The sequence below is a fragment of the Fundulus heteroclitus genome, chromosome 6 (assembly GCF_011125445.2).
Source record: "Fundulus heteroclitus isolate FHET01 chromosome 6, MU-UCD_Fhet_4.1, whole genome shotgun sequence".
In the NCBI taxonomy this organism is placed as follows: Eukaryota; Metazoa; Chordata; class Actinopteri; order Cyprinodontiformes; family Fundulidae; genus Fundulus; species Fundulus heteroclitus.
Window position 1 is genome coordinate 10,169,164 of NC_046366.1, and position 26,863 is coordinate 10,196,026.

A 26,863-nucleotide genomic window follows, 5' to 3' on the forward strand; every position below is an offset into this window, starting at 1 on the left:
TAATCTTGAAAGTTTAGCATTAACAATAATGTCTTTAATGTATTATTTCTCTAAGCTCACTGCTGCTTTGCCAAACTGTTAAGAAAAATTCAATTGTGCCCCCCCCCAAAAAAAGAAGATATTTCAGAGCACCTCTTTCCATGCCAGAGTCCATTTGTATTACATTGCTCTCCTCTCACCTTTCTTGTCTTTGCACATTTTCATTCCGTCCATCCTCCTCCTGTCTGAGCTCTTCCCACTATGCCATGAGTGACAGGGTGATGTTTTTTCTTCTTCTGCTGGTTGACGTCCATCCAAACATTGTTTTTGGTCATTGGTGTCGACTGAAAAGGGACAGCTATTTCCTGAACTCACTTTTGACCTATTTTCCCCAGTTATAGCCCGCCATGATTTCCTACCTGCCACCATTCCGTCTGCCCTTTTCAGGTTGACAACACGTTGCAGATGTGGCAACAGTGCGATTTCGAGTCAGTTTTCTGTTTGCATATATTTCTTTCTGCAGGGTGTTTGTAAAACATTGCTATGCCTTTCTGCTTGAAGAACTCTTTCTGGCACCTCTTGGCATGTCAGTCAATCCTCTTGCTTAATATGTGTGCATGCACACATACTACTAGATGCAGGTTTCTGGATTGTCATTGCTGGAATAGATTTGTTGAACACAACTTCAGCTTGGCAACGCTGTGTAACCAGTGGCCTAGTTTTGTCTCAGTTATGTTTAATTGTTTGGACCGTTGCATTGATTTATAGTAAAAGTAAAGCATATTCACAAAAAAAATAATAATAGTGTTAGCAGATTTTTCTAGTGAAACCTGCTGACTGTTTTGTCAATCACTGCAAATGTTGAACTATGGCTGCATAGCCTTGACATTTGTCAAACCGTTTCTACTCAACTAAGAATAAAGCATGTGGAACTCACACTGTTGTAATTAATTAACTTGGCTTGTTGCCATAAAAGGTTGCGTGCACTTTTATACTGCAGGGAAAATCAGATTTTTCAAGAAGCCTGAGCATCTTATCTCCAAAGCCATCTCGGGACTGATCAAAGTCAAGTTAAGCTTCAGTTCCACTGTTTCTTATCTTGACTTGTATGTTGGTGTATCCGAAATGGAGAGAAATTAAGAACATTTTGTGGAAACTCAAGTCATGTCACATCTATAAATGTATTTGGGTTGCTTATGATGTGTCCCCGTTTTATGTGGTGTGTTGGTGTCGGGTTAAAAGTTCTAAAAAAGGACTGTTACCATGTCAAGTTGCTTTTTGGGATGGCATCACCTTTTTTATTTCTTTTCTCCAACCTTAATCATTACTTAGCCATCTTGGGAAGAAGGTTAAATGCTTTATTCAGAGTATATGAGTGCCTTCAAGGAGTTAAATAAAAATTATCTGAGGGAAAATGAATTCAAGTCCCATGTAATGACAGTCACTCTAAGCTTAGGTGATTGAATCTTCATCAGTGCATACAGAGTCCCTGTATAGTGTAACATGAAATTAAATAATGTTACTACATGGTCATTGCTGCACCATTTTACATAGCCCTTACACACATTAAAACATGGATCAAAACACCTGATGTGTATATAGTATCTCTAAGTTCTTATGTCATGAAATGTTTAAAAATATCAGTCATCCTGGCTTACTTAGAGATCAATTTGTGAATGCAACAATATCAGATGCGTAGAAAAGAAATGACAAAACTGTATTTACTTAAAGCCATGTCTTTGTAAGATATTTAAATGCAACTGTGATAGTGTGAAGGATGGTGTTACATTTGTTTATCAATGGTTAAGTTAGTATGCATCATTAGAGTAGATCTTTTTAACTTTTAGGGTATATGAAGATGTTTCTTCCAAACTTCAAAGGATACCCTAATCATTTCAACATGGGGACCCTCATTTCTACTACTGTATAAAAGCTAGCGTCCACTTATCTTTGCTTACCATGCAAACAATACTGTTAACCTTTTAACATCACTGGTGCTGATTTTTTTTTAAAAATATAACAAGAGTTTTACAGTTCATTTTATGCAGAGCTTGATCAGACTGTGTGTTAATGTTTCCTGGAAGAAAGCTTAACTTTCATTCTGTAAAAGCATCATTAGTTCTGGGTCTTTCTAGGGATTTCTGTGCATTTTGTCTCTCATCATGTCCAGCTTCATGGCAAACAGAATGGTGTTCTGGTTGCCATACTTATTGCAGACATAATTTGCTTAGAAAACCTGCCTTAGGACCCAACCCTTGATTATTAGTTTTATTGCAGTTAAGGTAATATGTACAAACTGATGCCAAATGTGACAGACGAAGAGAGGAAGAGGAATAAGAAGGAGAGTAAGAGTAAACTGTAAACTGTACATTACATTAACGCACAGTTTACTGAGTGTATATAGCTTCTGTGTATATATATATATATATATATATATATATATATATATATATATATATATATATATATATATATATAATATATATATATACATTTTGTTTTATTTTATATATATATATATATACATATATATACATTTGTTTTATTTTATATATATATATATATATATAATATATATATATAGATATAGATACTATATATATATCTATATATATATATATATATATATATATATATATATATATATATATACACATTTTATTTTATTTTATTTTATTTTTTGTCTGCACCATCAACACCGAGTCAAATTCCTTGTAAGTGCAAACCTACTTGGCAATAAACTTGATTCTGATTCTGATTCTGAGAAAGAAAGGACAAAAACACAAAGAGAGCATATAGACAAAAATGACAGATCCTGACAACCAGCTGCTACAAAAAATGTTTTTTTTAAAGCCACCATGGAGAAACACAAACATGAACACCTGCAAAGAGACAAAACTTATCAAAAAAATAAATAAATAAATAAAAAAGCACAGCAACAATACAAGCAGCGAGGATACGAAACAAAGATGTTGGTACTGACGGAGAAAACTATCAGGCTACAGCGCTACTGTATTATGAGTGTGAGCAAACACAAAATATGTGGTGTAGGCCTTGCATGACGTGCGCTCATTGATGGGTGCAGAAGGCCACCACCATCCCCCCTCAAGGGATCAGAAATAAGCAGAGAGGACCCAAAGACCCAATAAACCAGCAGCCCACCACAGGGGCCCCACACATCCACCCAGGGGGGCGTGGAGAAGAGCCTACCAACCTAAACATGACCTAACAATCCAGAGCCATGCATAGCCACAGTCTATGCAAAATCTTGATTTTCACTTCTTGAGGTTTAGTTTGACATAATTAGTTAATAGAAAGCAATATCTATAGATGGTGTGCTGTCAACATGCCGAGCACAAGCTGACGTAGCCGTCCCGCCCAGTGGCATAGTAACACAGAGGTCAGTTACATGTTGTGCTGTCAGCACGATTCAGCTACGATGATGGATTTTGACATGTGCTCCATCTGTTCAGGCACAAACATGGACTCAGCTGTTAGTCACAATGAAGTGGTCTGATGGTTCGGGGGAAATAGGAACACAGCCCGTAGCCGTCTTATTCTACCAAGAGCAGCAGGGATATCTGAAATCATGTGGTCACTGGACCGTTCGGGACAAAGATTAACCTTTTTCTCTTCCTATTATTATTTTATTCCTCGTACCACTGCATTCTTTATGCTTGAAGTCTCTGGTCTTCTTTTTTTTTGTTCCTCCTCCATATGTTGCTACTTGTTTGTCAGATGATATATAGCAGGTGCAGAGGCAGTACGGCTCTAGTTGGACCTTGGAGGATTCAAAGGCTCTTCCCCTCCGTTCGTTTCCTCCCACTCAAACACACAAATCTGTGCGCTCAGTCGGTGTCCACCACCGTGGACATAGCAGTATTTGAGATCTGTTGCTGGATTCAAAGTGTGGCTTTATTGAATAATCCACTGACCCATCCATCGATCCCCACATCTTTTTTTTTCTTTCTTTTTCTGTCCACTCCACAGTGGAGCAGCAGGATCACTCATCTTTAGGAAGGCAAACCCCTCCCGGCATGTTCTCCCTGTCACAATGACAAACTGCTTTTTTACCAAGCAGAGACCAAAGCAAAAGTTTGGCCCAACATAATGTGAATTTATAGATGGGTGACATGAAATGATTTTGAGCAGATGGTGTTTGCTAATGTAAACATTTGATTTTTATATCTAATTTGTGCCTGTGTGTTTGTGTGTGTTTCTTCCAGGGACTTGGCAGTGATTGTGGCATCCATTGCCTACAACACCTGGTTCACCAAGCTGTACTGCAAAGACATGCGCATAGTAATTTATTTTTCTCTTCATATCTTTATCCATTGCAAAGCTTCTTACCTGATGCTTTAACTATCCGCTTACTGGTCCGGTCTAAAGTTTATGTATACTGTTCTAATTATGGGAATGGCAAATGGCTGTAGTATTAGTCACTTTTTGGTTTATAATGAGTAATTTGATCCATAAATAAATATGCAAAATACAATTATTTGAATTGGGTAAAGCAGTTTGAATTCATTTTGGATTTTCTCTAATCGACACAAGGCCAAAATTGGTTAGTACACACTGACTTAAATATGTATGTGCAGCCCACTAATATTTGGTTCAAGACATTGCAAATTGCACTTTTTAAATATGCAACTCTCTTCTTAGCAGATAGGGTAAATTTCTTTTAAATTGGTTGGTTTGCTTTATTGGACCCCGACATTAACAGTAGTCAAAGACTTGGACGACTTGGTGAAGGACAACGAGGATGAGAAGGAAGAAGAGGAGGAGGGTTGGGCAGGGGTGGATCCAAAGCTTCAAGTCAGCTTCTTTTTCCATCTCAAAATCTGTTTTTATGTGTGCGGAACACACAACTATGTCCGAGTTTTAGCTACCTTAAACTGTGACGTGATGTTGAATAATTTGGGGTTTATTATTTTATGCACTGTATCTAATGCAGCAGGTATACTGGCAGCCTTGGAATGGTGTTGCCACCGCCATGCTGGACAGTTGGTGCAGTGTTTGAAAGCCTCGCCATGACTTCTACACACATTCTTCTTGTCATGGTGGCCAAATAGCTCCACCTTTGTCTTGTCTGGCCATAAAAGGTTTCTCCAGAAGGCATTCGGATCATACAGGTGGGCAGCTGTGAGTTTAGTTTGAGCTAGAACATGCCCAGTTATGGAGTAGTGGCTTCATTCCTGGTGCACAACCTCTCAGGCTTCACCGTGGATACTGGGATTGGTGTTTGGCAGCTTCTGGTTGTTCTTGTGCATCTAGAGTTCCTTTCATCCAAAAGTAAAAGTTTGGATCTGACAGGTGAAACTTGGACACAGAAGGTTGTTCCAACATGACAACAGTCCAAATCCCACATCAAAACCGGTTTAGGGGTGAAGAAAGTAGGTTAAAATTAAGCTTCTGAAATGGCCCTGACCTCAACCCTGTTGGAAGGTTTCTGGACTATGTTTAAAAGTCAGGTCTGTGTAAGGCGGCCAGACAGTTTAAACTATATTTCCATTTTTTGCAGAATATTGACCTATCATCCAGCAAAAACCAACAAACAAGCAAGTTAGGAGCTTGCTAATTGCAACATAAAACGGGTGGCTGGAGTGCTACTTCTTAAATGAACTTTGAGCAAATATTAGTGGGATTTTATGTACACATTTGAGTCTGTCTGTGTTAGAATGTGTGCGTTAGAAAAAAATGTACAATAAATTCAAACTTGTGAACCCAATTCTTGTTTTTTTTTTTAAATCTCTGAGGCTGAACTTTGTATGATCTTTTCCTCTTGATGAGAGAAATGTTGAATTACATGGATAAAGCCTCCAAATTAAGGGCATTCATCCTTGTGACGATTGCATGTAAACTTCTGGTCTGAACTCAATGTCCTCTTCTTGACAATGTAGTATCAGATTGTATCTGCTTAGTTCCGTGACTCATATCTAAATCTTTTCAGAAAAATATGAACTCTGGACCGTCGATGCTTTCCTAATTAACACACATCCCAGAATAAGCCCCCAATTAAGATTTTTTACACTCTTATCACACCTGATGCTGATAGTTGGAAAGATCATTTCGTTACATAACTAATCTACATATGAGGCATTGTATAGAGTTATTTTTATGATGAAGCCTAAACCTTTGAAACCTTTGTGAAATGTTTTTAAGGTAACTACTTTCAGTGAAAGTAGCATCAGTACCAATTTATTATGTTAGAGAAAGCATCCAAGCATGTCAGGTGATTAGAAAGACCATGCAAGCAAAGAAAATCCAATTTGAAGAGCAACGTATGTTACTTTCCATTATGTCTTTATTAATTATTTATAAAGCTGGTAGTGTTTCATCTTTCACTGTGAATAACTTTAAATTAATCTATTCACCATAAAATTGGAACTGATGATGTGAAAGAAGTTGTGTTTTTGACATAGCTTCTTTTTCTCTACTGTGTTTGAAACTGACATTTTTTTATTTGCTAAAATTGCTAAACCGTTTTTACAAAATAGTTCTAATAGTTTTATTTATTTATTATTTGGAAAATAACGTTGTCGCTGATTAGTTCATACTGTAATTCTCTCTCCTTGCTTCTTGACACATCTCAGTTTCAGCCGTTTAGGTTGTGTGGTCTGAAACAGTTTAAAAAAAATCACAGAGGACACAAATGAAATACATTTTTTTTTATTTCCAATGATATTATTGCTTAAATGAAAATCTAGCACGTTTTTTCCACTAGGAAACCTCAGCCTCAGACTTTGTTTTGCATTTTTCATCAGGGGTCAGAGGTGGTGGACCAGATTCTGCACACAGTCAGCAAGTCCAACAGCCTGGAGGAGCTCACACTGGAGAATGCTGGACTTAAAGCGTAGGTTTCCCCTTTCCTGAAAAATGACCAGCCAAGCCTGTCACCTCTTAGTTGAATCTAATTTTGGCTCTTCTGTTTTTTTCTTCCACTTTTTCCTCTTAAACCCCCCTTCACCCCTTGTTTTCTGTCCTTTTACCCAAGTCATTTTCTTCTCCTCGTTTATCTTATCAGTACCTCACTCTCCCACTCTCATCCCTTTCTTTGTTGGCCTGACCTATCCCGTCTTGTCTCCTCTCCCTCTTCTCCATCTCTCACCTCTGTTCAGCCCGAGCCTTTCATTCTGTAAAGCCTCCTTTCTTTCTTTTGATGGCAAATGTTGTATTTATCTGCTGAAATCGTTGTGAAATTCTGAGTAATACCTAACAGAACTTCCCACCAGTGGATTATGGCTACTAATACTTAGCAGGATACTTTTTCCATTTAGCTTTTTGCTGAGATGAATTTACTGCGTCATGGAAAATAATTTGTAGCCACATAAAGATGCAGGTTTTATAGTTTCCTGTCAGTGACACTCTTTAGATGGAAGAAGCAACAGGGTCTGCAGTAGCAGTGCCTCTGCCCTTCAAAGATAAATATATGCTTTACAGTACAATCTATTCAATAGAATAGTATAGAAATATTTGCAAGAATTCAATTGTATTCAAAATAATAGCAGTCTATTATATTAATGCTTTGGGGGAGGGGGAGATTCTATAATATCAAGCTTTAAAATCATCTTTAAAGCTCAAACATTTACTGTATAAACAGAGAAAAAAGATTGAAGAAAGGAAAAGCTGGAGGGTTTTTACTTATCTTTCAGACGAGCCATAGAAACACAGGTTTGAACTAGTGTGACACAGGTATAAAACTGTCAACCTGTTACAAAGCATTCACAGCTTTATTTTGTAACTGTGCGCGACCCGTGTTTTTTTAAACTTTACTCAGGTTTCACAAATGGCACAGAGGAAGAATTAATTCCTTATTTAATTTAATACAAATGTGTAGTCCTCTTTACCTTTCTGAAACAAGCATTCTGTCACTATGCTTTCTTTGACCTTCTCTGTGCAGAGGGATCCAGAGTCTGATACAGGAAGATGTTAAAGGTGATAGCTACAAGTTAAAAGCTACAACTCCTCCTGGCCAGCGGTGGCGCACTCGCACTCGCTGGCTCTCGTTCCAACATTCAGATGCACTGTTTACCAGCCGGTTGCCAGGTCCTTTTGTTAGCATTAGCAAACATTTAATTTAAGGAAAGAGGCAACCTTTGCGGGGCTTCTGAGCCCCTTTGCTTCCTTAAGTCGGTGCCAACTCTCAAAAGCTTGACTGATGTTCACCCTCGTTTTGCCGTTTTTTTGGCTGCAATGATCTGGCAACACCTGCACTCCCCCTAATGTGACTTCATCCTAATATTCCTACTGGTGCAGAATCCTTTAGTGCTGACGTTGTATTTTGGACCCTTCTAGATTTATAAAGCAATTGTTTATGTACTATATATTTATTTTCAGTAAAATATATCTTTGTATTCTGCACCACTCTAGACATTCTGTGGATGTGTTATTTTGGAAAAATATATTGTTTTGATGACAACGTTGTAGCTATGACCTTTAAGATAACACAACACAGAAACCCTTAGATTGCACTGGAAATTGAAAAAAAAAAAAAAAAAACACATTGGCTATAGATGTTTAAGGATAAAGAGCATATCTAGCTTTTGCTGCTCAAATTTCTGTAATGAAACAATTTGCATATTTATAAATAGACATTTGGATGGATGTCCCAACATAAAGGAATTTATGTCATTTATTTGTAAGTATTCACACTTGCGCGGCTGTTTTTAAGCACTTATTGTATAATTGATTTGTTATGGCACTTGGGGATGAACGATCTATACAAAAGTACTGGCAAGCAGCAGCCATGGACGAGCATTAGTATTCATTCTGAGTTGCGTCTTTGGCCAGCAGACAAATATAACTTCCAGTGACGTCCTTGCTTTAAGCTCTGTGAGAAATGTTTGATCCTTAAGTTGCTGTGCCTTCGCTGTTTGAAATTTTAAATCTGATTGCTATGTTGACTTGAACAAAGTTTGCATTTACTGAAATGATAGAAGCTGAAACTAAATCCCTCTGCAGGTGGGTCAGTATCAGGGAATGCACAGCAGGAATTGTTTTGAAAGAAATTTGTTTGAGCAATAATTTAAAAAAAAAAACCCCGCAGGGACAGAAGAGTCGGCAGCTTTACCTAACTGTTCCACTTTTTAGCTACTGTGCAAGTTTACAATTTTTCTTTTTTACTTTATTCTTAAATTTTACAGAAGCAAAATGCATTTAAAATACACTTGAGTGTTAAAACAGCTTTATTGGAATTGCTCGGACCTGGTGGCTGGTAAAAGGTGATCGCAGGAGTCTTGACGGATTAATTCAGTTGTTGAAAGCAGCATGGAAGCTACAGTTTTCTTTTTTTTCCCAGGGAATCCAATTTCCTGTTTCTCCTGTTCTCTCCAGGGATTTTCCACAGAAGATGGCGTCAGCTTTATCAGAGAACCCAGCCTCCGTGATTCACTCCCTCAATCTGGCTCATAACACACTTGATAACCAAGGTAGCGACTCGGTGAACTCACTCTCCCTCCCACTGACTCCTCTCTGTGGGCACAGCCTATTGTTCTTTAGCTATTACTTGAGCAAAGCTTTTGTTTGCTTTTGAAGAACTCAGAATAAGTCTCTGTCCTTGCGGCTCCCTCCACTCTGTTTCTTTCAACCGTCTGTAATGGTATTTGATTATTAGTCGCTCCTCATGATAAAAGGCTCTCTTTTTCTTTAGTAGTCACAACCTGAACCTTTTGTTTCAGTGTGAACCAATGTATTTTTTTTCCCACCGCTTGATCATGGCCTGTTTTATTTTTTATTTTTTTTACTGCGATATTGTATATTTTTATACTATGATAAGCTGATTTTTACACAACTCTTGAATAAAAACCTAAACGTTATCTGCCATAGTCTTTTAGAGCACAACTGTCATTTAGTAATTAGACGCAGGCTAATTCTAAACAAAAATGTATGACACAATATAACATCAAAGCATTACTATTATTATTATTACAGTTATATTAAGGACATTTATACCGATCCATACATACATCTATACACTCTGCACTCGTTGCATATATCAGAGATGGACACAGCGAGCTGGTGGACCACTTTGTGACATGGTGCAGAAACAATCATCTCATTCTGAATGTGGGTAAAACAAAAGGAGATGGTTGTAGTTTTCAGGGGAAACAGAAATAGGACCAACACCATTACCCCGCTGGGAGAAGAAGTGGAGGTGGTGGTGGTGGAGTATAAATACCTCGGCGTTCACCTGGACAATAGACTGGACTGGAGACGCAACTGTGAAGCTGTCTACAAGAAAGGACAGAGCAGAGTGTACTTCCTGAGGAAGCTTAGGTCTTTCAGGGTTTGCAGCAAGATGCAGCAGATCTTCTATACGTCTGTTGTGGAGAGTGTGATCTCCTCTGCCATCACCTGCTGGGGCAGCAGCATCAGAACAACTGACTTAAAGAAGCTCAACAAGCTTATAAAGACGTCCGGCTCTGTTCTGGGTACTCTTCTAGAACCTCCGGAGATGACTTAGCGAATAAGAATACTTCATAGAATTAAGAACATTATGGACAACCCTGAGCGTGCTCTTAATCAAACGGTTGTCCAACAACAGAGTGTCTACAGATCCGCTGTAAGACAGACCGCTACAGGACATCCTTCCTGCCTGCAGCCATCACCATCTACAATAACTCCATGAAGAAACCCCTTAACACGAGATACACCAGCATTTAATTTCCCTTTGGGATTAATAAAGTATTTTGGAATTGGATTTAACACACACACCTCTTTTTGCTGTTATTTTTATTCTGACATGACCCAAGTGAAGGAAACACAGGTGGATTTTTAGACTGTCACTCTTTACAAATCAGCTCCATCTTTCATAACTCATGACAGCGACTTTCCAAATAATTCAGTTTTATTTCAGCTAATACTTCAAGACCAAAGATCTAATTCTACTGCAGTCACAAGATACAATTTGAAGTCAGTGTCTGCTATTTTTATTCCTTTTGAATTGTTTGGTTTGTCTTCTTTTAAACAGACACATCTCATGGAAACACCTATTTAGGTTTTCTCAAACCTTTGTTTTTTAGCACAAATGAAATGAACAGAAAAAGTAAAATGAACAGATCTGTATATATTATATTGGCTTTTTATTAAGGTTTTACAAACTTATTTATGCCAAAAAGAAGTTAATTTTAGCCAGACAGTGAACACACTCATCCCTGCCATGTGTGGAAAATTATCTTGAGAGTTAAAAAAAAAATAAAACTACTTAGTTAGCTGAGTTTGACATGGTAATGGGTGTCATTTTTTTTCATGTAATAAGCTACCCTAACACTTTTTCTGAAATATTCTCAAACCACATTACTCGTTCTGTGACGATTACAGGTTTGGCTCAAAAAATGCGCCACAACTTCATGTTTCACAGATGCAGGCATACGGAAAGACATAAACAATACCTCCAGCTATGCTTGCAGCAAACATTAAGTAGGAAGCGAAGAAGGGGGAGATGACACAGAGAGGCATTAGCAGGAAAAAGCAACACTTTACTTGTTCTGTGCTCTAAGCTGCATCTGGCTAATGGATGGCAAATCATGTCTGAATTCACATAAAAACAATAGCAAAGAAGAGAAAAGGTCTAGTTGGATGTTATATCAGATTGCGAGGGGAAATTGTTTGTGCCTTTTCATACATGCATCTATACAAAGACCTCTGCATCGCCTGTTGATTATCTTCATTGTCATTCTATCCCTGTTTAATTAACTCTGCAGGAATGCTCGTGTTTTCAACCTAATGCCGGGTGCATGAGTCTCTTCTAATGTTATTTCGTGGGACGAAGTTTGGGGGCCATTGCCTTGGACGACCCTACAATCCCTGAGCCTCGGAAGATCATCCACCCATCTTAATCCCTCACAATCTAACATCCTTATATTGCTTACCCGTCTGAGGAAGCTGCGATAGGCTTTGTGTAAGCCAGAGCCAGGCTTTTACACACACCACCAGCAACCCTCATTAGCTAATTTATACCCTCCTCCCCACCGTCTTCCTCCGTCTGACACTTGTCACTTCCACTTGCCTCAGTGGATTCCTTGTGCTCACACTTATCACCCCCTGGTGTGTGGGCATGTGTTTATGAGTACGGACAGTGTGCACGCTTTTTTATTGTGATTACAAACGCAACACAGTGGCAGCCACTAAATAAGATGTATGATCTGAAGACTGAGTGATAAAAGCCCCGATATGAAAATAAACTAATTTTTAATAAAGAAGATGCTTTTATGTTGCTGTCACAATTGCAGTAGATGAAAAAACAAAAGCCTCAACTGAAACTTTGTCGCTTAATTTGGCTTAGCACAGGGTCTGCTTCTGGGATTATCCACCCGGTCTGTGTGTGGAGGAAAAGAGATATACAAGTAGTTTGGTGTCCTCTTTTAGTCATTAATTTTCTTTTATTAAAAAATTTAAAAGGTAATTATACAGCATGGTGAAAACTGTTGTGCCCCCCCTCACAGATTTCTTCTGGTTTTGCCTTTTTTTCCACACTCAAATGTATCAGATGAAACTAATTTCAATATTTGATGAAGATAACCTTAGTAAATACATTAAGCAGTTTTCAAAAGATGATTTCATTCAATTAGGGAAGAAAAAGCTATCCAAACCAACATGACCCTATTTAAAAATAAATTGGTCCTATTTACTGCCTGTGCCCCTCTTAGCAGCAACAGCTGACATGAAGAGTTGTCGAAAACAAGCCTTTAACATCATCACTGAGGAATATTGTCCACTCTGTTTTTCAGAACTGTATGACTGGTGTGTTTAAGGTCATACTACAGTATTTCAATCGAAATCCAGACTTTGGTTAGGTTTTTATAAAACTTCACGGCACCCTCATCATTTTTCCTGCTGTGTGTGATTCGACTGAAGGTTCTGTAAAGATGGCTGGAAATTCTCCTGCAAGATTTTCCAGTGGAGAGAAAAAAAATCTGAATATCGAGCTGGAGAACCCGATATTAACCCAGAGACAGAGCTTCATTTTTTTTTTATTACTTCTTGTACAAGGTGAATAATGGCAGATGAGGCAGGCGGTAATGGGCAGAAGACCAGAGGGTGCGGGTGGGGTGAATGGCAGAACCAAATTTGAACAGGGGTTGCAGACAGTGGCAGACCAGAATCCATGAAGAAGGCAGGAGTTGTCCAGAACAGATGGTGCGCACCGAGGAACCACCAGAAACGGGCAGAACAAGTGCCTGGAACTCACGGAGAAAATAAGGCAGACTTTTGTAGCACGCAGACACAGACAGCGTACAGCAGTGTGGGCTGAACACAACAGGGCGGAAGTGGTGGCTGAGAGGTGACAGGGCTCATTCTAGAAAAGTCCAAAGCAAACAAACAAAAACCTAAATCACGACAGGCATGTCATGTTGGCCTGGAGAAAGCTATGTGGCACCAAACCCTCATAGTACCCTCACCAAGTCTGACTGGTGGTTATATTCTGAAATGCTGTTTTAAGTCAGACGTCTCAGGACACACTCCTTCCAGAAAGTTCAAATTTTGTCCACAGAATATTTTTTTTCCAAAAGTCGCAGGGGTCACCAAGATGTTTTTGGTAAATATAAGATGGGCCTTTTTTGTTTGCAGCCAGCAATGCCGTTGGTCTACAGGATTTTGCCATGTCTACTTGTTATTGAAAAATATTGAACTTTGACCTTAACTGAGGCAGTGAGGTCTGCAGTGATTTAGATTTAGATTCACTGCTGTTTGATGACATCCTAATTCAATCACTGTTATGCTCTTGGGCTATTCTGGTTGACCACCCACTCCTGGGAAAGTTCACCTGTCCTGCACGTTTCTTCCACTTGTGAATTATGTCTCTCACTTTGGTTTGCTTTTATCTCAAAGTCTTACAAATGGCTTTGTAACATTTTCCAGCCTGATAGATGTCTATGACTTTGTTTTTCTACTGTTTGAGTGTTTTTTATTTTAAACATGTTGCTTTTTGATCCATTTTAGGCATCAGAGAGGTCATATTTAGAGTATTTCTTATATTCGCTGTTCAGGTAATAATCAGTCCTAGGTTTGACGTGTAAAACTGGTCCCAGCTTTCTAAATATTACAGATTAATCATAGTTAATTCATGAATTAACAAAGGGGTCCTTTTTCCCTTCGTGAATTAAATCATTAGAAATGATTTTTTTTTTATATATTCTCAAGTTGCCTTTATCCAATATTAAAATGTGTTTGATCTAAAACATAGAAATGAAATACAGAAAAAACAAAAACTGGAGAAATGGACAAACACATTTTCACAGCCTTGTACATTTCTTTTTGAAAAGTATGCCTTTAACCAATTGTATCACACAGTTGTTTGTGTCAGTCTTGAGGGGTTTTACATTTAATAATTCACCATTTGTTCTCAATGATTTGATACCTTTTTACCATCGTTGATTTTTAGGAAATTAATGTCCATGGTTTTCATAGCGAGCTTCCTACCATTCCTTCCTTTATGATTAAAAAAAAAGTTCTGTATTGTTTGACATTTTTCAGACAAAAACAAATATTAACATTTAATATGTCTGCCCTCTCTGTGTGTATTATTTGTCATCTTTTTATTAAATGAAGGCCCTGTCTCACCTGTTCTTTCTCCCCCTCACCGCCTTGTCTTCATCCAGGAGTCTCCAACCTCATTCAACAAGTCTGCCGGCTCAACAAAGGCCTACGCCTCCTCAATCTCTCCAAGACTTCTCTCTCCTCCAAGGGTAGGAGCAGTAGGGCCTTGAAACAAACCTTGTTCACAAGGACATAGCTGACCTTTCTTAAATGTAATGAGCCGTAGCCCAAATAGAAAAGAAAGGTATGTCACTGTTCTGAACCGATGTTTCGAGCACTTTTGATCCGCCCCTTTCTCGCACAGATAAGCAGACCCATGAATGTACGATTCATTTTATTCAGGTCAGAATTATAAGCAGTGCATTTTTTTTCTGCTCTAATGCCTACATGGGATTTTAAGCAGTGTCCCAGTTGCTTTTATCTCTAACAATACATCCATCCACAATTCAAAAGGATTATATGTGTACAAATGTAAATCCACAAATATTCCTTTAAAACAAAACATTTTTTATATATTTTATTTTCTGTAGTATTTATAGATACATTAATCTGATAATTATTCTATTCTAATTATTTTCTAATTATTTCTTATCTAACTATATTAAAGAATGGCTGCCCAGCTTTTCTGAATAAAAAATAATGTGCATTTTTGCTTTCATTTACAGTTAAGACCAGGGTTTAAACAGCTTTTTCTCATCATGGCTTTAATGGCACTACACTTGTGAGTCATTCTGTTTGAGTCTTTGGCAGGCTTTCACATTTACAGCATCACTGTATATGTACATTATATTTTCCCAGATCAACTTGAACATGTCTGAGAGATGGGCTAGTCGAAGATTCTTGTGGTATTGAGTAAAAATACCATAGAACCACAATTGTACTAGAATTTAAACTAAAATGTATTAATGTTTATAGATGATCTAATTGCTTTTATGTTTTGTTTAGGGGGAAATAACTCCAGCCACTCTGGTAGTTTCCCATTACAATTAGCTTAAACCGTAGCACTGGCGTGATGAAAAATGTCTGCAGTTTTGAAACGGTGTCTTTTACCTCAAAAGATTAGAGGATATTTGATATTAGGTTTATCTAAGCTAAACAAGATGAGAATTAAACAATGTTTATCAGAAAACTTAAAATAATGGCGACAATACATTTGAATTAAATGCGCCTTTCAGAGTCCTCAAGGACATTGTACAAATCCAACAGGGTAACAACCATAAATCAATATAAAATCAACATACATTAAAAAGTTACAATGAACAGGCAGTTACAGTGAGTAGGCATTCTTGAACAGATGTGTTTTGAGTTGACACTTAAAGTAGAAAAAATTGTTTGTACATCATAAGCAGGAAGTGTATTAATACATTGTTTATCAGCAAATAATCATTTAGTTCAAATTGGATCACTGTCTATGGATTTTGATTTTAAGCTACAGCTAATTTAATTGTGTTCAGATTCCTTATAGAGAAGTGATTAAGCCCTTTAGTTTTGTTCTGGATTTAATTCCTGACGAGAATTGTTGTTTCTCCTGGCTAAAAATGCCCGAGCTATTATCCTCTTGTATGTTAGTCATCCACTGTGTACGGCAACATTTCCCACTGTTCTATCATGACATTCTTGTCTTGTTCATCAATCTGGCACTAAACTGAAAGGCCATATCACTGTTTTTTTTTCAAGTGATTCATCAAAATGCTGCCATAGAAACGCTTTAAAGGTTAGGAGGGCTTCTTCAGTGCATATTTTTTGCTACGCAACGTCACGCTAGCTGCTCTGAGAGAGGGAATTCCTCAAAGCGAGAAATATTGTCATGAGACTTTGTATTAAAAGATCCTGGTAAATTCATAATCTAATTTAGGATTTTATGCATGAGTCTTTGTGAGAGACTTCAGTATGTATTTTCTTCTGGTCTGAATCCATCTTCTCTGTGTGTGAACACATTGTACTTGTTCCTCTCTGACTTTGAATTCTTGCCCAAGTTAAACCACAGTGCCTCACTCAGAGCGCTGTTGTTTTTCAATGGTCTAGTCAGACAAAGAGAAGAAAAGGACTGAACAAGCATTTCTCACCAAAATATCAAAGCAGTTTTAGTGTTCTTGTTGTCTGAAATAGATACATTTTTCAACTGGGAAAGCAGTAAAGATCAACTTTTGAATGTGAGTGTTATAGTTGCTTTTGGCCTGTGCATTTACAAAAGGCTGGGCTATATACCCAATGGTAAGGCACAAATTATGAAATTTTGGTTCAATTTACTCATTATAGGAAACTGGGATTTGTACATTTTCCACTGAGCTACTTGAAAAATGCTTAATAAAAATGATCAATATGAATTCTGTTCCTCCCGGTAATTGCTGGATAAGTAATCTTTTGATCATTAGTAAGGACAAGTGAGCTGGATTTGTTGAGGAAAAACAGCATAATCTGCATAATTTGTTGCAACATGTACTGAGGACAAACTAAAAAAAAAAAAAAAAAAAAAAACAAGACCATTGTTCAGCAATCACATTTCACACGTTGGGAAAAAACAAATGAGATGAATAAAGGAAAAAAAAAGTGCTACTATTGTTTTAAATGATAAACTCAACCAAAATGCTGAAACCTGTAGACAATAGATGATTCAATAACTTTTAGAATCTCACACGATTTGAAGTAATCGTCCTTCATCTCTCCCAAGAGAAGAATCCTCCAGCCTTTTCAGTTTGTTACATCATTGGAGGTTTAAACCCAGATATACTTTAAGTGAGGCTTGAGGGTTAAAATGAGGTTTGAGAGAAAAAAAAAATGACTGAATTATGTGTCACTTGGAAAGAAATGTGACATCCTATTGGGTTTATGTAATTTACTAAAGTCTTAGCATTGCGTCAGGATATCAGGATTTTTCTTAACTACTTATGAAACCACATTTTTTGACCACATAGAACTCTTTCTTTTCTTTCCTTTGTTTTAGCCTATTTATAGAGAAATGTTATTGTATGTTGGTGTGCAGAGGTGAAGATGTGTCGGCCCTTTAAAGGAACGATAAGTAATATTAATGACACGTAGAGGTTAAAATCGGAACAATACGAACACAATGCATTTCCTGAAGACCCGCCGTTTACCCAACGTTCCGTTTTTGTACTGAATTTTTACTTCCACAGGATAGGTATATAATGTTGCATTCTGTTGTATTTCTGGTCTGCTTCTCTTACTGGCTTCTATGTATCCAGGCTGCCGCTCTTTTGCCAAAATTAAATACCAAATGCTACGCTCTGTTTTTGGGAACCCTGGGAACTCTCATATGAGTGGCCCAGGAACCAGGAAGTAAACATTAGCTACACTCTGAACCGAAGTAGTTCCGGACGGTATCTCTAGGTTTGACGGGAAAAAAAACTTGACTAAGACATTGATGGAGAGGACCAATTGTTTATAGGGAATGTTACTTCCATCCGGGGTGACAAAAGAGATTGATTTAAGTTGAATACAGTAAATATCATACTTATAACTCCTTTAAGCTTTTTGATTGTTATCCTGCAGAACGGCAGATTTGTTTGGTGGGACACAGGGTATTTTTTTCATTGCCTGCTCTGTGAAAGATGTGAACTTGAGCTACATAATGCTGAAGAGCAACACCACATAGACATGGCTGACGTCAAAGCCAGAGATGTGTTGTTTTGAGCAGGACACAAACAATCGGGGTAAAGTGTTTTTGCTATATTTTGACTGAATCCTGCAGAGCCTTAACCCAGTTTCAGTCCTGGTTTTGGAGGCTGTAATGGAAGATACCTCCTCACAGCTTTGCCTCGTTTTTTTTTTTAGGTTTGTGGACGATTGATTGTGAACAGCTCTCTTAAAGTCCCTCCACAGCATTTCGATACATGGCTCAAACAGAGCAGGACGATTGTAACTGTTCTTCAGTTTTAAGTGCTTTACCTTTCTAGCCATTGCGTTGTAGATTCATTGTTGTTTGGGGGAACCGTCCTGTTGCATGATTTAATTTAAGTGCTTTCACATTGATAGCTTTGCATGTAAAGTTGACACTCAATGGCCACTTTATTACCTGTGGCCAGTGAGATACAATAACCTCATTGTCATGTTCAAGAAACTTGTATGAGATTTGATCCATTATGCTGGTGGAAGTAGCCATTAGAAGAAGGGTACACTGTGGTCAGAAAGGGAAGGCACGGTCACCAACAACTAAGTTAGGGGATGCTGTTTAAACAACACTCAGTTGTACTAAGTGGTTCGAATCATCTCCATAAAATATCCCTCACACCATGACATCACCACCATCAGCTTAAAGGTATATAGCCAGATTATATGCTTATAAAAAGACCAAACGCCATTTGATCATGATAAAATAAAGCTGTATACACCAAGCTTCCTTCTTGACAGTGTTTTCATGGTCCTTTTTTAGGCTAAATAAGAATCCCACACCAGACTTGATTAGCAGATATAAACAGATGTGGCGTCATCTACCGGCAGTATCGCATATCTATCATAATGCCAGTTTGCGTAATTAATGAATCACTTTTAAATAACGCCAGACCCAGGCTGACCCTCTGCAATGCCTCGCAGTAAAGCGGCAGCTCCGCGTGATCGAAGACCAACCGTTGTTAATTAAATACGCCGATCTACAGCCACTTTAAGAGCCTCATATCAGAACGTTTACTCACATCAATCAACTCTGCAGACACATCTGAGCAATCAGCAGGTTTAGCGTCTGCTTCAGTGAACTCCAACGTTCATACTGTATTCCCAGCGACATTCCTGTGTTTGCCCTCTTGGAATCATATGGTTTTTTTTTTACGTTTTTTTCTCTCTCTGGATGTTGGACCCTTCTTCATTGTTTCGCTGGGAGATGCTAATAGCCGTTAGCTGCTTTCTTGTGTTATTCCCCGCAGCGCATGCGCAGTGTTGTACTTCCTCTGTTGTTAGAAATAATCATGAAAGGCTTTATTTACTAACAAACTGAACACAAACAAAGCGTAAAATGGCAAAAATAATAAACATTATGGCAGCAGGACTAGATAATCTTTCATACAAACTTCTGTATGCAACCAGAGTGAGCTACTCACATATAAAAAAGTCAAATAACGTGACTATGCACCATTTAACACCTTTGAGATAAACCATGATAGGCCCAAGCTTTCTGGTTGAGAACAAATTCTCACCCCACCATCTGAATGTTACAGCTGAAATCAATACTCAACAGACCAGATAACGTTTTACCAATCTGCAGTTGTCCAATTTTGATGGGCCTGTGCAAAATATAGCCTTAGTTTCCTGTGTTTAGCAGACAGGAGTGGCACCAAGTGTTGTTTTCTGCCTGCTCTAGTCCATCAGCTTTAAGGTAAGATGTTTGAACTTCAGAGATTGTATTTTTCAATTGAATAAGTGGTTATCTGAGCCACTATGTCATTTTTTGCTACTCAAATAGTGCGGGCTGCATGATGACACAGTTGACGGAAAGGTCTATGGTTAAACCCGTAGACTGGGGTCTTTCGGGGGTACTCCAGCTTCCGTCTACAGGCAAAAATACACATTGTAGGGTAATTGATTTCTGTAAAATGTGTTTGTTCTTGTACTTGAAGCCAAGCAAGAACATTTCTTGCTCATTTTACTAGTAAAGTGAGAACTTTGATGTAAAGTGAGGACCATTTTTTGGTACCCACTTTTTTTCTGGGCTAGGGGTTGTGTTTAGCACTAAGGTGTCAATTATGTTTCTGTTAGGGTTAGGTATATACTGGTAAAGGATAGGGTTAGGCAAAGAAAGAAACACAGGTCTATGGAAGTCAAGACACGTTCCTCAGTTTGTACTTTAAGCAAGAATGGGCATGCGTGTGTGTCAGTGTGTTGCACTATGATTTACTGGCGACCAGCCCCCCTGCAAATGTTTCATGGAGAAGTGGGTATAGATGATGGATGGATAGATGGATGGATGAAGTAGTCTGCACATTCTCCTCTGACCCCTCACATCAACAACAACTTGCCTTCCACATCACTGCTGCTCACTTCGTAGTTTCCCTTCTTCAGACCATTATCTGTAAACATGATATGGTTGTGTGAAAAGCCCAAAAGATCAGCCGTTTGTTTAACATTAAGACCTGGTCACCGACAATCACACCAACTTCAAATCAGCCAAATCCCCAAACCAGTTCTCTGGTTAAGTGGCTACAAAACCACATCACTTCATCACTTTCCACCACCGTGTTTGATACTTGGTATCAAATGTTTATGCTTGCTTTCTCATTTTGGGTTTCGACCAAAATGGCATTGTGCAGTATTAACCACACAAAACCCTTTTGGTCTCATCGGTCTTAAGAGTGCCGTGGTCTGTTCAGATAAAACTTTGCACACATGAGCCAATGCATGTTATTTTAAGAGATGAACACGCAGCACCTCATGGAAACTGAACCCCTTTTACGATTTCTCAGAGCATTTTATTTCATCTCGAGGAAAATAAGTCCTGTCCTCCTCTGGGATAAGTGGCTGCGCTGAATATTTCCCACTTGAGAATGTTCTTTTTCAGTATAAAACAAAGGATGACGGATTGTTTGAAAATGGCCTTGCTGCTCTTCCCATGCTGACTGATTGCAAAAAATGGCCTCTCTGCTTTCTGGGGTACTTGACATAGTGCTCACACACACACACACACACACACACACACACACACACACACACACACACACACACACACACACACACACTACAACACATCAGATTGTCAGAAAGTCAAGAGCTCTGTTTTATGGGGGAGCTCTCATTGGATACTGTTGATCACATGTTTTTTTTCTGATCAGCAAATATGTTAACCCATTCAGTTTTCAGTAAATTTATTTCTCAAGGCTAAAGGTGTAATATGTGGTCCTGATAGTGCACCTGACAGTTAGGGTTATAAGTGTGGAATTTTAAAAACCAGTAAGTTCAGACAGTGATTCAGCAAGATTCAGTGGAGCTGACCTTGAGTTGTCGTTGTTGGCATGACTTTGGAGAGGCTGGACACATTTTGCTGAATATTTATAGATCTCGCTACCCCTCCTCTTTGTTCTTTTTGTTTCTTAAACACCTACAGTGTGTTGGGAAGTCTTTATTTCTGTATTTTGTCCGACTACAACCACAACTTCAATGTTATTGGGATTTTATGTGCTAAGTTGTACACTCCAGTCTCAAGTCTTCTGCAGCCTATTGCAGATTTTCGGCTAGGATTCTCCTTGTTTTCCCTCAACTTATTTTCCTGTAATTTATGGACAGCTTTTGTTCATGCAAAATAAAAACAGGGACATCACATGTACTTTCACCTCACAGTTATGCACTGTTTGGTATTGATGTCTCCTATCAAAACCCCAACAAAACACGTAGGAGTTTGTGGCTGTAACATGACAAAATGTGGAAAAGATCAAGGCATACAACTACTCTTGCAAGGCATTGTAAATGTGTGCCAAATCATGCATGTGTACACACCTTTGATATGAATCGACATACGTTTGGTTATCTAGATGGCTTTTAAAAAACTTTACTTGCAGCAGCCGACGGCTGGAAGGATGGACGGGGAAGATTAGACTTGCTGTCCCCTCTTTCCCACATTTCCCTCTTAACGCTACAAATTAAGGGATGAAGAGAGCTAAGCGACTTGTCTGCTCTTGAGCAACACACACAATATCTGCTTGCTTTTACGAATACTCTCCAAAGCAAAAGAACAGGCAAAGGGGGCTTCCTGCTCCTGCCGTTGGGGACCCTGATGCATCAGAGAGCAAACAGCATACTTTAATTGTTCCTTTTTTTAGTTCTTGTCACTACTCAGTGTCATCACTGTAATGTTGATGTACTCATGTTTAATTATTCCTATGCTATTGTGTTTGTATGTACATGTGTCAGGGTGAGGATTGCAATGAAACGTGCACCATGCCTTTCGTTGTAATGTTGTTCTGATCTGATGTTTGTTTGGGCTCGGCGTGAACTATGATGGAAAGAAAGCATTGGCTTGTTGCTTTGTATATCTCTTTTCATGCAAGTAAGTCGAATACTGGCACATTTTCTATTTAGTTGGTTGTAATTAATCACTTATTCAACCTCTTTTCTTCCAATTTACTATTTTATAATCAACAGTTGCAAGGAACTCACAAGTAGTGTTGAGATTGTCACTGGAATTTAGTTTTGATAATGATTGTCAGTCAGGGAATGGCTCAGTGATCCATCCCTTATTCTGTTTTTTCCAACAGGTGTCGTCTCATTGTCCCAAGCTCTGTGTTCAAGTGATGACTACTCCAACTCTCTGCTCCACCTGGACCTCAGCAAGAACCCCGGGGTTCTGTCTGGAGAGGACGCCACTGTGAGTCGCTCTTGACAAGCTAAATAGGGAATCAGCACGGACCACGTCAGGTTCTTTTGTCCAAGAAGGTGTTATAGAAAGTTGCTTTTAGAAAACTTTACCATAGTTTATGAAACTGTTTGAATGTTACTGGGCAACAATGATAATCATTATCAGCATCTCAATTCAACCCAATTTTCTTTTTCCATTTGACCATAATAGCTTCTTCAAGCTTTCTTACATTCCATTTGGAAATACTGTAAAAGCATGAACAGAGAATCAACCAGCCATTTCAAGGCATCTGCACACCAACTGCAGAATCTTGCTTCCTCTGAAGCTCAGCTTTCTTTGAGCTGCTTCAGGTCCCTTGGTAGCCTCCCTCATTAGTTCCTTCTCTTGGTTTCTGAGAGATAAAGTCCCGTTCCAAAGGTCTGTCTGCACCACAACGAGTTGATCTCCAATCAGTGCTTTTTTGGGGTACTGGTAGATTCCTCACATATGTTAATTGAACAACAGATTGGACAAATTATACAGACGTGTTTCTGTCTATGTTTCTATTTACTTTGAAAGTCTCTAACAATATCTAACTGAACGCTGATGTAGGAGCTTTTGTTTCTTTGAAATAGCTTCCTCATTAAAACCACTCTGTATCAGTGTTGCACCGATAGTACCTTACAAATGGGATCGTACCCCATGTTTTCTCAATATACATGTACTATTTCATTGGGATTTTATGTGATAGACCAACACAAAAAGTGCATGATTGTAAAGCAGAGGGAAAATAATACACAGTTTTCCCTTTTTCTATCCAAATGCGTTCAATCCCTTTGAGTCAATACTTTGTAGAAGCGGACTTTGCTGTAATTTCTTTTTAGGTATTTCTTTATCAAATTTGCACATCCAAAGACAGATTTATTTTGCCCATACCTCTTTGCATAATAGCTTAGCCTCGGTTTGATTGAAGGGAGAGTCTATAAGCGTACATTTTCAAATCTTGCTGTAGATTTGTTTTGGATGTAGGTGTGGACTTTGGCTGGGCCCTTCTAAGACATGAACATACCGTATTTTGATCTAAATTATTCCATTGTAGCTCTGCTTGTAGGTTTAGTGTCTTTCTGATACCCTAGTGTCAATTTTTCATGGTTAGTGAAGGCTGGCGCAACTGGCTGCTGCTGCTCACCAGCACTTTTAGAATTATCTTAATGTTTTTTACTGTTTCTTGACCAACACTTGCCAGTGAATTTGTTCTCATTCGAGAAAAATATCTTTAACACTAGTTATTTGTGACAGATAAACAACTCGACTGTCTTTTCTGCGTGGCTTTATTTGATCAACACTAGTTCACCTGCCCTGCCCCGGCAATCTAGCCTCATCTGGACTTGCTCACCTTAAAGTCTGAATTGCCCTACCAACAGTATGGACCGACAGGATATACCTCTGATCCGTGTTTGCCTGGAATTTCCTGTCGCTTGCTTGCCAGCCTGTGATGGGACTGCTCTAGTACTCAACTGTGGCACTCTTTGTGCTGTGCTTCCGCTTGCCTGGGCTGCCACCGACTGCACTACACCTCCACCTGGACATCGCTTTCCTACCCCATCGGGGATACATCCACCGGGGGTCCCACCGGATCTTCCGAGTAGACTCTTCAAACACAATCAAGTCCATCTGGTCCAACTCCTGTCGCTCTTCATCAAACACCGGCCGTGTTGCCAATCACAGCATGCTAACCAGCCTAGCCCGGTCAGCTAACTAAACATTCGCTTACTTATGAACAATGGGCATCTCATCCAGGTTCTCCTCAGTGACAGTAAGTTTGACTTTATATGTTTAACTGAGACAGGGCAACAGCCCAATGACTTTTCCCAACCTAACGACTCAACTCCTCCTGGGTTTGATTACATCAATCAACCCTGTGGTTCCAGTTCTTTCAAATCCACTGTGTTTCAACTGCCTGGACCTATTCCTATAACTATTACAACTGTCTACCGCCCCTGAAACCAAATGGCAAATTTTTGAATGACTTTGCTGCTCTTCTTACACACCTATCCATTATCTGACCACACACAATATTGCTGGGTGATTTTAACATACACATGGACAATATAAACCACCCTCTTACCAGAGACTTCACATTTTGCCTTGAGAGCTCTGGATTTAAGCAGCACACCCACATTCCCACACATTCTAAAGGACACATTTTGGACTTAATATGCTGCTCTGGCGTCACCCCCATTGACTGTGCAGCAGCTGATCTCCCCGTCACCCACCATTTTCTCCTTTCATTCAACGTCAATCTCACTCTCTCCATCACCAAGTCCCCCCGTCTTATCTCTTTTCGCAATATTAAGAACATAAACATGGATGACCTCTCCTCCAGTGTTGATTCATACCTTCATGGACATTGAAGACTTATCCACCCCTGAAGAGCTGGTATCACACTATAAGGCAAGTGTTTTATACAGTATGTGGCCAAGAAAGTTGAATTTTGTTCTCATTTATGCCCAGTGCCTTCTTGCATGGATTTGCTGTGTCTCTTAGATGGATTTCAACATACTGAAAACGGGACACTTTGTGGCTTTCTTTCAGCTTTGGCTTCATTCTTGCCGTTCCATAAACACCACATTTGTGGCGTAAAGACCTAATACTGTGAAAAGGTTCTCCCTCTTGAGCTGTTCCTCTTTGCAGCTCTCCCAGCTCCTTCTGTGATTGATACTCTACTTGCATGGGCTGCCAGTTTAGCAAGACTGACATGTCTTGGTACGTTTGCAGTTGTGTCATACCTCCTTGATTTTCAGGTACGGGATGGAACAGTTCTCTGTGAGTTGTTCAAATCTTGGGATATATTTTTAAAGCTTGAACCTGCTTTAAACTTCTCCACATCTTTCTCCCTGACCTGTCTGCTGTGTTCCTAGGTCCTGATGGTGCTCTCTTTTCTCTAACAAACCTCTGAGGTCTTTACAGAACAGTTGTATATATACTGAGATGAAATTACACACACACAGGCTTGGTTTACTAATTTAGTCACTTCTAAAGACAGTTAGTTGCATTAGATTTTATTTAGGGATGTAAGAGTGAACAGGGCTGAATGCAGGCCATGTTTATGCCAGTTCAAAATAATATTTTAGTTTGTTTTCGTCTAACACATGAAATCCCAATAAAATAACATGAATATATCTGAATTGTCAGACTGTTTACAAAGATAAAAATGTTTGAGCACCCTATGTTGTTTATTTTCTTTCCAGGTATTCATTTCATGAATAATAAAAAGATTTAATCTGTTTTTATGCAGAATCTGTATCTGTTCTTGGCCCAGCCCAATTGCCTGGTCCATTTGGATCTGTCTGGGACAGACTGCACCGTGGACTTGGTTTGTACCCTCTTCCTCTTTTACAGTCTCTGTCCACCCATAGCTGTCTGATTTCATCTTCGAAATGGGATTCAGGCCAAGAAAAGCTAGCAGTCTACTGTCCTGAATGCGAATAGCCTATCATGCAAAACCTCATCTGACTCGGTTATAGAGCTGTTCTGTGCATGGCCAAAACTCCAAGGAGGCACTGCAACAGAAATCTGTAGCCGCTCATGAATTATACAGACATCTGATATAAAACGCATAAAACGTTTTTTTTTTTTTCATATCTCTAAAACAAAGTGACAAAGTTGTTGTTCTTGCGTCCAAGCTTACAAATATGTGTGCCAACAGCGTCTCACCCCATTAGCAGATTGGCCACCAGCTGATAGGATATTACTGTCTTCTGTCTGAGAAGAGTTCAGTAACTGCTTGTGAATGTGTCTGCCTCCATATGTCACTGCTGATAAGGCCTTTCAAATTGTATCACTTTAAATATACAAGAGAAATGTGAACTTACAAAAAGGAGTCAGTAGGTTTAAGTGTGTCTTCCTTATGTCAAATCTATTGTGGGTTGGGAAAAAATGTCTGAATGTCTATTTAGGAGGTGACATTTATTGTTCATGCTTTCCTTGATTGTGTTTTATGAGTGTTGTGTTAATGCTGATGGCACAGGCCACAGGCACATCTATTAAGGTTGGTTAATGAAGGCAGAT

The 26,863-nt window shown here is 38.8% G+C and overlaps 1 protein-coding gene across 9 annotated transcripts in view; it reads left to right on the forward strand.

Moving 5' to 3' along the window:
* Positions 1 to 26,863, forward strand: part of carmil3 (capping protein regulator and myosin 1 linker 3) — a 136,183-nt gene that overhangs the window by 46,854 nt on the left and 62,466 nt on the right. For 8 of the 9 annotated variants that reach the window (XM_036138018.1, XM_036138017.1, XM_021310251.2 and 5 more), the window contains exons 9-14: positions 4,206 to 4,281; positions 6,744 to 6,832; positions 9,313 to 9,407; positions 14,580 to 14,666; positions 22,713 to 22,822; positions 26,091 to 26,168. In XM_036138018.1, the coding sequence (XP_035993911.1) occupies positions 4,206 to 4,281; positions 6,744 to 6,832; positions 9,313 to 9,407; positions 14,580 to 14,666; positions 22,713 to 22,822; positions 26,091 to 26,168 (535 nt within the window). Of the gene's footprint in view, positions 1 to 4,205; positions 4,282 to 6,743; positions 6,833 to 9,277; positions 9,408 to 14,579; positions 14,667 to 22,712; positions 22,823 to 26,090; positions 26,169 to 26,863 lie in introns of those variants that run through there. The other variant, XM_036138023.1, reaches the window with a different exon arrangement.